At 45.0% G+C, this 16891-nt stretch overlaps 1 protein-coding gene across 5 annotated transcripts in view; it reads right to left on the bottom strand.

The window, feature by feature from the left end:
• IFT140 (intraflagellar transport 140) overlaps positions 1–16891 on the bottom strand; it is an 83720-nt gene that overhangs the window by 65334 nt on the left and 1495 nt on the right. The window contains exons 1-7 of one of the 5 annotated variants that reach the window (XM_048961292.1): positions 15359–15439; positions 14984–15167; positions 13235–13396; positions 12038–12259; positions 9946–10067; positions 8514–8656; positions 898–1073 (exon numbers count right to left, since the gene is read on the bottom strand). In XM_048961292.1, coding sequence (XP_048817249.1) covers positions 898–1073; positions 8514–8656; positions 9946–10067; positions 12038–12259; positions 13235–13381 — 810 coding nt within the window. In that variant the 5' untranslated portion in view covers positions 13382–13396; positions 14984–15167; positions 15359–15439. The other 4 variants (XM_048961293.1, XM_048961295.1, XM_048961291.1 and 1 more) reach the window with 4 other exon arrangements.

The raw sequence follows: 16891 nt of genomic DNA, 5'->3' as shown, positions 1-16891 counted from the left end.
TGCAAAATCATAGAATGGTTGCAAAGGCCCACAGTGCTCATCCAGTTCCAACCCCCTGCTGTGTGCAGCTCACCAACCAGCAGCCCAGGCTGCCCAGAGCCACATCCAGCCTGGCCTTGAATGCCTGCAGGGATGGGGCATCCACCAATTAATAAAAAGCTGACATTCTTGTGACACAGAAGTGCCCACCCTTTTCTGATCTTAGTTGAAGAAAACCAGAAAACAAATATGAAGGCCCTTCCTCACCTTCAAAGCAGTATGCCCCAACAGTACAGCATTTTATCTGCACGTTGGTCAAGGTGGCTGTACCTGATGGAAGACGTCAGTTTGGTTTTCAGCCCTACACAAATAACAATGTAGTGACACAGAAGTCATTCTACGACTTGGGGAGTTTTTGTTTAAAGTCTTCTGGGACTTCTGCAGCTGCAGAGGACACTGTCACAAAGTGAGAACAAAGCCATCTTTCAGGCTTACAGAAAAAGAGCATCACAACAAGGAAGGCACTGCTCCTGCTAATATGAAATATGCAACCGAGCAACTGATGGTGATGAAAATGAGGACATATAACCTGTAACTATTTCTCCATGAAATGTTTTAACAAACATTTGATTGCACCAAAATTACGTATCGCTTTTAAGAGTATCCCCTTTTAATTCAGTAAGACATTAAGGAGTAAAAAAACCTAACAGGATCACAATGAAAGAAACTAAGACAAAACACAACTCTCCAAGTTCAGTAGCACACTCCTGTTTTTCCTTTAAATGCTCATATATTTGGTCTCCAAGATATCAACAGAGAAAAAAAGCTGATTCATTTCTGAGTGAAGGAAACAATGATTTTAAAAAATCCTAAGAGGAGATTAAATATTGCAGCTCTACTTTGTTGTGTGACTCTCACCTTCATGAGCTCCTTGGCATCTCCCTCGAGAGTAACTGTATGCAAGGACAACAGCAGGTTCTCCGTTATTACAACCAATGCATCTTTTTTCTCCATGAACAGAAGCTTCTGTACAAGGTTGTCAGCTGACAATATGTGGCTTGTCTTTCCTTTCTCATTCATGTAGTGCACAGAACCTGTAGTACACATAAACAGTTACACAGCTCTTAGTTAACAGCTCCTGTAGCCATAGAAATTGAATTTGCTCCTTGCTACTTCAATAAAATAGTCCTCGAGTGCTGAAAGAAAAACAACCACAGCTGTTGTCTCACAGTTTGTCTCTGGCTGTGGACAATGACAAGAGCTGACTGTGGCAAGAAATCAAAATCATTCGCTTTCGCTCACCTAGAAAATCCAGATGCAAACCATTTAAGTGGCATCACAAACACTGTTCAATTAAAAACACTTTCTGCATATGTGTGCAGGTATGCAAAGGCCAAATGATGGCTTCTAAAATCTTCAGCAGTCATAATTTGTGAAAGAACCTAAGAATTAATACACTCACAGCAAAGTTTAGGTTACAGAAGCCTGAGCACACGGAGTTCCTCATTGTCCAGAAACACCCCAGCACACAGCGAGCAGCTTTTCTACAGGAGTTCCACAAAATACCAGGTAGGGTAGCAGTGAATCAGAACAAGCAAACAGGATTGTGTCTCACCTGAAACACTTCAGGCAGCGTGCACTGCCCAGTTACATGGTGGCAATGCCCAAGTCCTAGGCAGAGCTAAGCAATGAAAAACCCTATAGCACCTAGCAGTTTGCAAATGGGATTACTGAAACCACCTGCTGCAACCTGACAGATGCCAATGTTATAGATATACCATTTCCTAACAAAAATATAAATGTGGTATTTCAATTTGCTGCAAGTTTAATTTGCCCTGTGAAATGAAACATGCCCAAAAGAAGCTGAAGTAGAAAACAAAGGCATAAGTCTGATCACCGAGGATCTATGCTGAAATGTTGTACCTAAAGGGTAACAAGATGTAGCTTTAAAAGAATCTTTCCATTTATGGCTCTCTACACATCATCTCCATTACCTACATTTAAAAAGTTCCAAACTCCTGTCCCACCTGTGATCATACTGCTGAATTTTCTACCTAAAATAAACACTGAAGTTTCTCTTGTTCAAACAGTTCTCCAACGCAGTCCTTATGCACAGAGAAAGGCTTATTGCAGCCATCCTTTGTAACAGCCCATCATCTACAGAACCTGGAATTGGCTCACAGACAGCATTCTTCACAGCACATGTGCAAGATGAGGGAACAGATCCCTGCAGCTACAAACAAAAGTCCACCAGCAGGAAGCTCAGGATGCCTTACAGACCCACGTTATCCCCAATGCCTGTGCCAGTCATCTCAAATGCTTTGCACTGAAGATTTTTTGTGGTCGTGAGAGTATTACAAAGCAACATTTTTGAACTGCTAACAATCAGGCATCCTTTCTTTAGATCAGTATCTTGTGTCACATATTGTCTGAATTATTTTTTTTCAACTACATTGATCAGCATTTTGAGTGCAGCAATGGATCTAGGCTCGTACTTAAAACAGAGGTTTACCATCTTTTGAGGAGCTCCACTGTTCATTCCAGTTTAGCTTCAAATGATGCTGCACTCCTGGCTTTAGTCAAGTCAATTCTGAGACATTTTACAATTGCATTCGCAATGTTTAAAGCATTAAAAACGTTAAAGCAATAATTTAATTTGTTTTCATTAGAACAAGTTTGTGATGAAAAATCACAACTGCAGTTCACATTTACACGCTATGAAAATGTTCACTCATTCTGACAGACCACCCTGTAGAATAAGAGCCGAGTCCAAATGACATCAACCCGTGCAATGAGAAAGCTCAGAAAAGAAACCACCAGTGCCATACGGTAGAAAATTAAAGTTTAAACAGGAGGCCTGGAAACAAAGAGAATTTTGAGTACACCCACTTGCAGGACTCCGAGTCTGTCTCTAGATGGGGCTGTGTACCAAATCAGCTGCTAGCAGGCACACAGCGAGCCAGAGATTTTCATCCATCACCTTTGCATTAAAAACAAAACAAAACGTGTCCTGTAACCCTTTTAAATCTGAACGGTTCATGTTTAGGAAAGAAGCTTACACCTCCCAAATGCAATGAAGGCAGAGCCTGCTGCTGAGCAAGGTCAGCGAACCGCTAGGCAACAACGCAACTGTAAGGCAGTGAGCGTGCTGGTGTTCATTATGGAGTCTAATTCCACTACCATAATGAACCTAAACACTGAATCATGCTGTAATTGAGCTGTAGAGCCAGCATAACTTCAATAGTTTTCGGAGTTGTCAGCACTTGAATGGAAAGGATTATGTATTCATTACAGTGATTGCCTCACACTCTAGCTCTAGATCCAAGAGGTAAGCAGGAGACAAAAGGCATCGTGAGGAGGAAGAAAGTTAGTTGGTAATTGTAGCAGAAATGCTAACACACTCCTGAACCAGTGATTCAGTACCTGGTGGGAAGGCAGAGCCAATCCAGGGGAGCTCAGGTGCATGCACTACATTTGACTGACCAGAAGGGGTGAAGCCAAGACCCATCCCTTCCCAGCCCTCATTTAAGGGCTGGCAATGGAGGCAAAGGTATCTCATTGGAGATCCCTGCTTACCAGAGGCCTTACAAAGGTAAGCAGTTTTTCTTCCTTCGTGTCTGCAACTGCTGCGTTTGGGCTTGTTCTCATTTGCTGTAGCTTAGGATTGTGCCACTCCCTATTACTGCTGTACTTTCCTTCATGTTACAGCATTACACTTGGTGAGCCAGTCAGACACTTACTTAGGATGGATTATTTAAAAAAAAATAAAAAAAATGGTGCATTGGATGTTCGCTGGGACTACTAATACACTGAAAAAGGAACTCCCAGGGAAAACTCGGAGATTCCTGGGTTCCCCATGGCTAATTTCTGCACAGATTATTGAACAGTGGGGACCTATAAGGGCCAGTGCCCCCATTATTAAATCCCCTTCAAAAATGGCTGACTTCCTGAAAGAGTGAGGACAAAATCTTTTGATAACTGAGGAAAGAGTTGCAGCAGCATCTGCTGTGGCATGGCAGCTGCTTCTCACTATTAATGCATATCATTCCTTGGAGGAGGAATTACAAGATGAGAAAAAGCTGTAAAAAGCACATATTAGACAACTGGAAAAGAAAATTACACCTTTGACAGGACAAACTGCCCCACCTTTAAGTAGAATTTCCTCTTTGAAATTAAGACCCATGTCATTAGAAGAGAAAAAGACTTGGACCAGCAGGATCCTTGGATCCTAGTTGAACCCAAGAACAAAAAGAAAGCCAAGCAGACTAAAATCCAACTAGAAGATCTGGGAACCTCACATCCTCTAGAAATATGCTCAGTAATAACTCAAAAGACAAAGAAACTCCAGGACAGACCAGCAGGGTGGGCACCTGGAGAGCTGCCCCCTGCCCACACCACAAGTAACAGCGTGTCCATATGCAGCTGCTGAGCTTATGGACTTGTTGCAAAAATTTAAGCACAGACCCCTAGAGAGCATCCCAGCTTGGCCTTTGAGATCATAGGGTATGGGGGCTGAAAATGTGGTAAATAATGGGCCTGAGATTTCCAAACTTGCATCTGTTACCACGCATCCAGCTCTCAGGCTGTATGCAAAGGAATACATAATGAACAAAACCATTCCTTGATTCAATGGATAATGGCAGCACGTAGAATTATGTGGCCGAAGAAAGGTATGTACTGCTAAATGCTGGTTTATGGACCTCAGAGGAAGAACTCCAAAACTGTATGAGAGAACAAGGGATGAAGGAGGTCATTCATAATAACGCATTCGAGAGTCCTGACCTGGTTAAATCTCAGCAGGGATGAGGGACCTCATACTACAACCAGCCCATCCCAACCCATATGGCACACTGATGTCTGTACTGAGCCCTTTAGTGGCCTTAGAGGCCATCATCCAACAAGCTGTCCAATGGGTGGCGGATCTAGAGGAGACAGAGTGCTTTCAGAACAGGTGAAATATCCAAATGTTAGAAAGGGCCAAGGTCCACTATGCAACTAAAACCAGGAAACCCACCCCACAGACACAATAGGGACCCATAAGGGTATCCCGAAAGCAGATGTTTAATGACTCAATCCAGGCTGGGGTGCAATTTGCTGAAATTGATCACAAGCCCTATCGTGTCCTCCTCCAGCTATGGAGACGCTTAGAGGACAATCAAAAACTTCAAAATCACCCCAAAAAACCTGGGGTGAGAATTACTGAAAAAATACCAACAAGAAGATGGAACCTGGAGGATTTCCTAGCTCCCAATAAAAGGAAAAACTTCCTCAGGTGACCCAGGCCACTATGCCCAAGCTGCCTGAAGAATAAGAATTGGCAATTACACAGTTACTTGCATGATACGGGATGCCAGCTCCCCTGCACTTAGGGCTCCCAGATGGGACCCGAGGCCCTCTGTTGAACTGATGATTTTTTTGGTCCTGAAAGAATATACAGCAAGTTATGGCACTAGTTGACATGGATGCAGAAACGTCAGTTATTTCTGGTGATCCAAGCAAATTCCATGGAGATGAGGTGATAATTGGTGGGTCTGGGGGCCAGACCATCCCTGCAACCCAACATAGAGGTTGGGGGTTGTGTGTCTCCCACCCCAGGAGTATAAGGTGTCTGTTGCCCCAGTCCCAGAGTACATACTGGGCATAGACATCCCATGGGGTCTGACTCTCCAGATGACCGTTCAGGCTGAGAAAGGGATGTATTAGCATCCAGGTGGGGCAGGTGATATTAAGAGGCCATGCAAAACTTAAGCCTGTTCACTTGCCAAATGCATGCCAGATTACTAATACTAAACAGTACAGACTTCTGGAGGGGCAAGGAGAAATCTCTAGAATGCTGCAGGAGCTAGAAAATGCTGGGATCATAAGACCTGCACATAGCCTGTGTAATTCCCCCATATGGCCAGTGGGGAAGTCAGGCTGCACATGGAGAATGACAGTGGGTTACAGAGCATTAAATAAGGTTACGTTTCTTGTTCATGCAGCCGTACCCAACATTGCCTCTGATGGACACAGGGATGGAGTAGGGACATAAAAACCTACCACTGTGTCCTAGACTTGGCAAATGCATTCTTCACTATTGCCATCCATGAAGAATCCCAAGGTCGGTTTGCATTTACATGGGGAGGCAGGCAGCAGACCTTTCAGGGCCTGCCACAAACGTGTGTGCATTCACCAACCTGTTGTCAGGACAGGCCCAGGCACTGGGTATATTCAGTCCTACCCTTCCAGCCAAACTAGACGTCCATGGAACTCAGGATGGGTTTGGCTGGGGCCTATGGCAGTTCCAAAATTCTCTTTGAACTCCAGTTGGGTTCTGGTCTCAGGTTTGGCATGGAGCAGAAGTGAGGTACAGCATGACTGAAAAACATTATTGGCTGCCTATTCCGTATTACAAGCAGTAGAGCTAATAACCCAAACAACTGAAGTCGTAGTTAAGACCACCTTGCCAATTCAGGGCTGGGTGAAAGATCTGACCCACCTTCCTAAGACAGGAGTGGCCCAAGTACAGACAATGGCAGATGGGTTGTCTATCTTGGGCAAAGGAATAGTCTGCCTTCATCACCACAGTGATCTCTCTACCAGAGAAGAGTCCCGTTCAAGAAGGGAAATATCCCATTCCTGAAGATGCCTGGTGTACAGACGGGTCCAGCAAGGGTAACCCGAGCAAGTGGAGAGCAGTGGCATACCATCCCTCCACTAAAATAATCTGGTTTGAAGAGGGGGACAGTCAGAGTAGCCAACAGGCAGAGCTGTGAGCTGTGTGGATGGTTATAACCAAGGAACCCCGTGATGATATACTGAATATCTGCACAGGCAGTTGGGCTGTGTACTGTGGGCTCACCCTTTGGATTGCACAGTGGGCCATCCAGGAATGGACTACCCACACCCAACCAATCTGGGGCAGAGATTTGTGGTTGGACATACAGAATGTGGTTAGACACAGGACTGTACATGTCTACCACATTTCTGGCACCAACCTCTACAGTCACCAGAAAATGGTGAAGCCAACACGATGGCCCGAATTGGATGGATTGAGGATTCACCATCTGAGAACATCGCCCATTGGTTATGTCAGAAGCTGCAGCATGCAGGATAAAAGTGGGCAGCTGCTAAAGCATGGGGACTGCCCATACAGCTATCTGACAACGCCAAGGCATGCTGAGACTGCGATGCTTGCTCCAGTATGAGACAAAGACTGTTGCCCTAAACATCAGCCCATCTTGCAAGAGGAAACAATCCTCTCCAGCAATGGCAGGTCAACTACATCGAGCCCCTCCCTCGATCTGAGGGGGCAAGATATGCCCTGACCTGAATCAACACATCCAGTGGGCTAATGCAGGCCTATATACTGCCAACAGTGAACCAGGCATAATACCTTCAGAGCATTCACCAAACTGATGGCTGCCTACAGGACACCTCGAGTAATTGAGAGTGACTGAGGAACTCATTTTACTGGTGGTACAACTCTGGGCAGAAGAAAACAACACTGAGTGGCAATTCCACCTGCCATATAATCCAATGGGATAGACTCTCAGTCTCTGCTGGGGTGGACAAAGAGACTCTACAAAACCCTGTGGGACCTGAACAAAAGGCCTAGAGACAGCAAACCCTGTGCCCTAAAGATGCTATAGACAACATGGGCCTACCCACTTAGGATCCAAATTGCAGACACAGATAGTCGGGTAAGACCCCAAATTGCAAAGACAATAATCTGCTCACTGCCCCTGAAAACCTAGAACCCTGTAGCCATAAAAAAGAATGGCCTTGGAAATTGCAAATTAGACCAAAGTTGTGTGGCCTACTTGCACCTTGGGGGAGATTATTGGAGGTTGGAGGATCTGTAGTCCCCCCAGTAACAGGCACATGGCCTGCAGGCATCATGGTCAGCACTCTGGTTTTCATTGCTAAGGGGACCTTAATCATGGTCCGTGACAAATCTGGACTCCCCCTTTGGTACCCAATATAGTTACAGAGCCTTGCTATTGAGCCAATGGGTATGGTATATCTGGCCAGGACATGCCCTAGTGCAAGCTTTAGTACTGACCCAGGACAGGAACATGGCATGTATCCTGCTGTGGAGGGCGGGCCTACACCTTCTGGTACTTCTGAAACATCTGTGCTGTCCCCCGAGTCTCTTCTGATCACCGGGAGTGGCAACATGACATCCAATGTCACTGAAAGATCAGCATGACACCTGGGGGTGGACTGTATGGAACTGATGACATGCAAGCCAAACCTTCCCTGGTCCAAGCAGCTATGTGCCTCCAGGAAACCATCGAGTACTGGCCCACAAAGGAACATGAATTTCAACCATCAATCATCTCATTTTGTCAACCTGCACCGTGACAGGCAAATTGTATGAAGCATCATGGTGTACTGGATCACTGTAATGGGAAAAGGCTTACCTGCAACCTGCTCAATCATTGGTTCAAGCCAGGAAGGGGTGGAATGTAGCAGAAATCTAAGTCATTAAACTGTTTTGAACCACTAACAGGCAAGTTCACAGCAGCTGAAAAAAGTGTTCTTGCTCTTACCATCAGTCAAGGTGACAAAGAAGGACAGTCCTTCCTGGAGTCCTGTTTTCAAAGGTGCTTCTGTTCCAGCTTTTCTCCAGTTAAACATATCCAAGGCTTTCTCATCACCACTCACAGCAGCTTTTGCCAGCTGTAGGAAGTCTCTGCAAACAAAAGATACTTCATTTCCAATTCCCTACATAACAGAATACATTCCATCCTAAAGAAAGGAATATTTCATAGAACTGTAAAGAGAGAAGAAAGATGTTTCATGCACTGGTTGGAAATCAACTAACTCCCGAAAGATATAAAGCTCATTTAGTACCAGTTTTCACTTGTATTGCTTCACCCTTTTTTCCCCCTTTAAGCATTATTATTTTTAGAGAGATGTGAAACAATGTCCCAGACAAAGAAAAATCCGTTTGTTTGGTTTTTTTCCTTAATATTATACCTTATTACTACTTCTTTCTTGAAGAGAAAAGACAGATTTAAGAATTCAGTTATTCTTGCCAATAATTTCATGAATAACTGTTTCCAGTGTGCTTTGTGCTTTTCTAATTGGCAAATGTCACTGATTATGAAGAACTAAAGAAAGAAGAATGAACAGCAACAGTGAGAGGGGTGTTGACAAAACGAAAGACTTGTCACTGCGTGCAGAACACAAACAGCCTCTGCTGCAAATAGAGAGGAAGAAAAGCTTGGAACCAGAGGACAACTACAAGGACAGTTTTGTATTATTATTATTTATTAAATCATAGAATCATAGAATTGCTCAGGTTGGAAAAGACCTTAAAGATCATCAAGTCCAACCACAACCCAACCATAGTACCCTAATTCTTACAGCCTACACCTACATCACATCCCTGAGCACCACAACCAAATGGTTTTTAAACACATCCAGGGATGGTGAGTCAACCACCTCCCTGGGGGAGCCTATTCCAGTGCCTAACAACTGTTACTGTAAAGAAGCATTTCCTGATATCCAACCTAAACCTCCCCTGGTGAAACTTAAGGCCGTTTCTCCTTGTCCTGTCACCAGTGAGGAGAGACCAGCCCCACTCTCTCTGTAATCATATTTCAGGTATTGGAAGAGAGCAGCAAGGTCTCCCCTCAGCTTCCTTTTCCCCAGACTGAACAGCCCCAGTTCCTTCAATCTCTCCTCATAGGCAGTTCCCCAACATATTCTCTTCACAGCCTTGTTGCCCTTCTTTGGACCTGCTCCAGCACCTCCGTGTCCTTTCTGTACTGAGCTGCCCAAAACTGAACACAGCACTCGAGGTGAGGCCTCACCAGTGCTGAGTACAGGGCAGGATGACTGCCCTGGTCCTGCTCACCACTCCATTCCTGATCCGAGCCAGAATGTCCTCGTCAAGATCATTAATAAAGATGTTAAATAGAAATGGTCTGTGAACAGAGCTGGTCCACCTGCGCTGCGGCAGGACACAGCACTTACTCGCCAGGAGGGGGCGGTCGGAAGATGCAGTGCGACAGACATTTTCCATAGTCGTGTTTCAGCACGGGAGGACCTTGCACTCGACCTCGCTGGTCCATTCTCCATAGAAACAAGATACCATGCTACAAAGAAAAAAAAGACCGCGGTTAATTCATCACACGTTGCACATATGTGAGAATTCAGTCTCTAGAAGAATCACAAGTTAAAGAAAGCAAGGCTAGTTAGCTAATTAATGCAACAGTAGTCAATGGAAGTTGATGCTGGAAAATAATTGCACCCCATTTCTTTCAGTCTGATTTTAAAAGAATTTTGAGTGACAAAATTTCTACAATTTCCCAATGAAAGAACTTCATAGCCTTGCTGTCTGCCCCTCCCTTAACATTTGTCTAACTTTCACCTGCTTACTTCATTCCAAACAGAACTTCAATCTTACAAACAAATCTCAGAATTTCAAATGAATTTCATTACGACAGATTGCACTCTTAAGATTTAATCTGGTTATCAATTGAATATAAAACCTAGGAATACATATTCACTGTCTTTTTTTCTGTTCAAACACGTACTTTCTATAACACGTATTTGCAGTGTAGGTGAGAACCATCACACAAACAATCTCAGTTTGTGCCTTCTGCTGCAAGGAGGAACACAAGCACACACCAAAGTGCAACCACTGTGCAAATCTTAGAGCCTGGTGCAGGTTTTGGAGGTAATAAGCATTTGGCAGTGCCAGCTCAGAATGCATAGAGCCCCAGTGACTAGAAAATATGGATGAAGAAGGCAGAGATGCAAAAAGCCTTCAGCATGTCATGTGCCTGAACTGTCCCAACGAGCTGACCTACGCTGCAGCTTCACAGCTGGAACTTTATTATTTATTTTTGTTATTATGTTCATGCTTAGGGAAACAAATGGCATTTGGATGTCCTCTGTATAAGCACTGCATGAACAAAACAACAACTTGCGATGCAAAGTTCAACCTCCTTTTGCTTCATTAATGCAGGCAACAAAAGCAGTGGTTTTACTGACCCTACACCTGTTTTAAGGAGACTTATTGTGATCCAACACCAAAAACCAATTTGAAAAAGTCTGTTCCCAAGTGCCACATGAATGTGAACAGCAGTTACATTAACATATTCTCCACATGAACTCCCAGTTACTGTTATCATCCTTCCTTCAGGCAACATCTTTTCTAATTAAGAGGATAAATGCAATCACGACTCAATGTTTAATTTCTGCATTTCTGTCAAATGCAGAAAGGGCAAAAGAATTTTAACAAGGATGATGTAAAATTACATTTCCCTCCAAATCATAGGAAAAAGTCTTGAGAACTGAAGCAAAATTCTTGGGCATGCTCAGATTTATCGGAAAGAATGTAAAAAAGCACATTGTCACCATTTGCTCACTCAAGAGCTGACAAATCGGAATCTTCTGTGAATGCTTAGTCCTGAATAGTAGATATTTTATTATTAGCATCTCGTTTCACTACATAAAGGGTAACAAGCTTACCAATAGACTGATATTTCAACCATTTCCAAAGTATTTTCCATACAGTAAGTACAATTCATATTAGCGTACTGTTGAAATGCAAACTTCCTGCATACACAGGGACAAGCAACTGAAATCACCCACAGCTCAAACATTCTGTGCATCAAACAGCCTGAAATCCTGACCTACTATTCTAATCACAGAATGGCCTGAGTTGAAAAGGCCCACAAAGCTCATCCAGTTCCAACCCCTGCTGTGTGCAGGTCACCAACCAGCAGCCCAGGCTGCCCAGAGCCACATCCAGCCTGGCCTCGAATGCCTGCAGGGATGGGGCATCCACAGCCTCCTTGGGCAACCTGTGCCAGTGCCTCACCGCCCTCAGCAAGGCTAGAGATGCTCATTTAAAGACAGATTGAAAAAACTGTGGAAAAGTTAACACAATTACGTTTGTTTTCACTCCCTAACCATTTTAATTTGTACCTAAAGCAAGGAAATGTATCCCTCCCCTGCTCCTGCACCTATTCCCTTCCTTTGCAGTCCACTCCGTGATCCTTTCCATCACAAGGCACGCACTGTATTCCAGATGAAGGTTTGACAGCTGAGTGCTTACCCTGTCCCCAGACACCAGGCGGGAGCCATTGCTGCTCCACTGTAGGATAGAGATTTTGGCGCTGTGGTTTGGTGGCATGGTGTGGAGCTCCTTGTCTTGTTTGTTAAGTATGACGACTTCTCCAGTCTCCCAGCCAGCTGCCAGGATCGGCCTGGAAGGGTGCCAGGAGAGCAATGTGACCTGAGAGCTTCTCTCCACGCGTGTGTCAGGCACGTGTTCTCCCTGCAAACAGAAACAAAGGGCACGATCAACGCAAGAATGCAGCTAAACCTTCAGATTTACTCCCCGGCCAACAAGATATTTTCTTGTCTAAAAGAACTGACTTGCATCAGAACATCTGGTAAGACACAAGAAGTGGCTACACCATGTATTTCTGGCTATTTCACATGCATGGGTGTGCTACGATATGCAGCACAGCCACTTGAAAATAGCTGCTGAAAACACAGTGGTGTTAAGTGACAGCTTCCCTCTGCTTTGCAAGGCTATTCCTCCCTCACAGCATGCACAAAGAGCTCTCACTAAACAGGAGATTCCTATAAGAACGATATGATGGCCCCCACCACATTGCAGTTTAAAAAAAAAGAAGAAAAACAATAAAGCTCTTCACCGATAATACAATAAACTAAGGCTTAATTAGCTCCAAAAGGTAGGCTCTCCTCTGAGCATAGTTTGCTGCATTATTTCAGGCAAATTGTTTAACACCTCCATGTATTTATTTTCCTATTTATCAAATGTGGATGACAGTTTTTCATAATACACTCTTAAAGTTATGCATTTTATAGAATACTCACATTAACAAATGTCAATGTTTTCAGTGCATCTGCTGCACCATTCCCCTAAATAGCACAGATTCTTATTTTCCCCTGGAAATGGTGCAAACTGAAGTGCTACACGAGCCCCTCGTGCATAGCTTACGAGAGCAGCACAGCAAATAGCTGTCTACAGCCCTCTCAGATGCCATGAGCTGGGTCTAGCAAACCAAGGCAGGCTCAAGGGGAAGAATGATTTTTTTCCTAATTCCCATTATTGAGTACACTTGATTCCCTTAAAGTTTAAAAAGAGAAAAAAGAAGCACGTGGCCATTCTATTGTTAAGCCTAACCTGCAAACTGGTAAGCATCACCAGGAAAACTTGGAATTGCAGGCATACGTAATGCCAAAGTGAAGTTTCAGAGCAGCAAAGCTGCTGATTGCTCACCTGCTCCAGGTAGATATCCACACAGCCTCCTGCCGCTGTGCTGATGGAAGCGACTGCCAGGAGAGGTTGGACAGAGTGCCACGTTATAAGAGAAGGGGAGGCCACTGAATCCGGAGCCTCTGTCCGGTGATCCACATACACAGCCATGGCAGAAGTCACTGACTGCAAGTTTGCATGAGGAAAACAGGCGTTTAACAGGGAAGTATGCGAAAAACGGGGAAAAAAACAAAGCTACCACATCACCATCTTAATGCGCGTCCACCTTAATGAAAAAGGGCCAAGTGGTATTTTTGAAGAGCAGTGGGCAGTACGGAGCCTTTAGCCCATAGAGCACGGTGTGCACAGAGCAGCACCTGGTCTCCCAGTGGCTTACGCTGATTTATTTCAGAGAACATTCTGGTAAGCTCAGAGTTCTTTCAAGAGTATTTCGAGCACTTCATGTCTGAAGAGAACGATGTGCAGAGTGACCTCCGGCTGTAAAGCCTCACATCTGAGCTTTCTTTCAAAGTGAGCTTTAGAAGTTGTCACCATTTTGGAGCTTATACTGCTGAAATCACCGGACCAACAGTCCGGTCATGCAAAACCAAAGCAACTTATCTTAACATCTGAATGAAAGCCCTCAATAAGTGATCCTTTTCCAAGGAAAATAAACCTGAAATGGTGTTCTTCTCAGAAATGGAGTGGGTAATTCGGTCTTTGAAAGTTTACATATGAAAACTGGTTGGGGGATTTGTGTTGTACAATCTCATTGGCTTGGTTTAGAACAAACAGCCAGAGACAACCACCTTTTAAGCACCTCAGTTATTAGCTAAAATGCCAAGACCTGAGAAACAAGAAATTAAAATAACCCATCGAAGGTTTAAACAGTTCCTTGACACCTGTGGGGACGAAGATCTTTTATGACCACCTCAGCCACGAGTTGCTGACCTGTAGGCACATGTAGGTAAGAAGATCTTCCCAGGTCACCAATCAGACACAGAAAGTCTCTTTAGTTTAAATATTCCATCACTGCTTAAAATGAAGATTTTTCTTTAAGAGGGTTGTCTTCTCCCCCCCAAAATAGAAAAATCAAATTCAGCACCTTTGATCAGATGTGTTAGAAAGATAGGCAATGTTTTTAAATAGCCTGGTGGTTCTGTACCTTGCCACTGACATTGTCAGCAACGTGAACTACACACAGGAACCAAACCAACATTATATCTGCATAATCTTAAAAATTCGTTATCTATCTTAACTGTTCAAAGAAGAAAGTGAAAAACGAGGACTGTCTTCCATAAGTGCTCCTAGCATGGCACGTCCTATTTTTTTCCAAGGTTGAAAAAAGAATTTCTCACAAAGTTCAGGTATGGAAGGTGATCAAGCCCAGCTATATGATCTCTTTAATCATAGAACAGCTTAGGTTGGAAGGGACTTAAAGACCTCCTGTTTATAAGCTCCCTTTAAGTATTGAAAGTCCACAATGAAGTCTCTTCTCCAAGTTAAACAAGCCCAATTCCCTCAGCCTGTCTGCATAGCAGAGCTGCTCCAACCTCCGAGCATCTTCATTGCCTCCCACCCTTCCTGTGCTGGGCCCCAGGCCTGGACGCAGCACTGCAGCTGGGGGCTCCGCGGGCAGAGCAGAGGAGACAATCCCCTCCCTCACACGGATCACGGAGGATATACACGATAGACACTTTTGAAACAATGCACAGAAAGCTAACAGAGGAAAGCAGAGGGAGATTGAAGCTCAACCTCTGCTCCTGTTCCTACCTGGCCAGAGGAGCAGCCCCACTCCGGACACCAGTGCTGGCACGGCTCTGCAGTCCGGCCCTCGGGGAATCCTCACGGAGCTCAGCGCAGCGCACCCAGCACTACGAACCTAACACAGCCATCCGGATCCCGGCTGGAGCAGGTCGGCAGCTGTCCGGAGCTGTGCCTGGCCGCACCTACCAACCTAACGAGGTACAATTTCACTGCAACGCACAGCTGGATGAAAAGCGCTGCCCTGCACGGCTCCGGGGCGTTTCCGTCGGGACGAGGCCCGGCCGCCGCTGCTCGGCCCTGCTACGCCCGCAGCCCGGCTCCCGGCTGAAGTCGCCTCCCCGCCCCACCGCGTTCCGGCGCCCCGTCCCGCGCAGGCCGTACCCGCAGCCCGCTCTGCCTGCAGCGGCCGCGCCACCCGAAGACCGCGCTGGCTCCGATGCTCCGCGTTACCCCTGACAACGGGGCGGGGCCCTGAGCGGAAACTTCCGAAGCGAAACCGAAGAGCGACGGAAGCGGCCGACGCGGGGCAGCCGGCAGGGGCCGAGAGGAGCCGAGAGGAGCCGGTCCGGCCCGCTGGAAGCGCCACGGAGAGCTTTGTAGCTCTCGTTCTCAGCGAGGCGTACATCGGTGATTGGGACATTTCGGACAGAAAGACGTCAGTGCTGTCAGAAAGCAGCACTGGTGGGAGGTAGCACTGCATGGGAACACGCGTGAGCGTCTTCCACACCTTAACAGGAGTAAGAATTATCTAAAAAACGTGGACCATCTTTGCTCGAGTGACTATTTCACAGCTTTCACATTTACCCGATTCCATTACTAATGCAAGTCCGGCCAATATCTAAATTATATATCTCCAGTTGTGCAGATTTAGATGGAAATTGGCGTTTCCTAGTAATATTCAGCAGAGAAGCCCTGCTGGAAGATACTCATATCCTATTGGAGACATAAGCAGACCATCATCCTAGGGTGCTTTGATCACTGCCTTCAAGAAAGATGCCCAGTTAGCAGCTCTGAGGTACCAAGGACGTGCAAAGAAGAGGCTCAGCAGCACGGTCACATGCAGTGCATTTCATCCCTTCCTCTAAGGGCTTGACCTCAGCTGCTGAGGAAAATAAAGCTGTGTGATTAGGCAATTCCTGCTTAGTAAGACATGAAGGATTAACAACAGACGTCTGACCTTTGGTTTAAATCCTCTTACCTGAATGGGGAAGAACTGCTGTACAAACACTGAAATCATCCATCATCGTTTGCCAGATTATTCAATCAAGAGTCTTTTAAGAACGGATGCATTATTAAAATTAATAGCTAAGCTAAAAGGATGACACCTACTTTGGTGATGGCTAAGAACTCTGAGAAATAAGTTTCACACTGTAATTAGCACAAAGTGCAAACTTAAGACTACAACATAAAACAAAATTAAGACCACCACAGATAATGAAACATCGAGTACACAGTGCATGCAATCTATATTCATTTCAAAATATACTGGAAGAGTAACAAATCTGTTTGTGTGCTTGCTCAGTCTAGAAAACCATGGCAACAAACACTGAAAGATTATTTGCATGTTGTATCTGCACAGGTTTGCACAAGCACGGCCTCCCTACCATCAAACAAATGAACGGTTCAAGTGCTTTTCAACATCTCAGCTTCACCCTGCCTCTCAGCTCTTGTCCAGCGCCTTTTTATTCAGTCTTTCTTTCATGGACATTTACGCACATGACTATTTTACACCTTACCAGTCTACTTGAGGCAATGGGGCTACATGCAAGCATACAAAGTTATTTACACACATGGGAACCTCCAGCTCTGAGCCTTTGGGGAACTGAACATGTCTTTGTGTGTTTTTGCAGAGCATCATTTAAATACATGGCACTATAGATGCAGAAAGCCTCATTTCCTGACGTGGTTAAATTT

This window comes from Lagopus muta, chromosome 15 (genome assembly GCF_023343835.1).
Source record: "Lagopus muta isolate bLagMut1 chromosome 15, bLagMut1 primary, whole genome shotgun sequence".
NCBI classification, from domain to species: Eukaryota; Metazoa; Chordata; class Aves; order Galliformes; family Phasianidae; genus Lagopus; species Lagopus muta.
The sequence above is the reverse complement of the archived record's forward strand: the minus strand, read 5'-3'. Positions and strand labels throughout refer to the sequence as shown.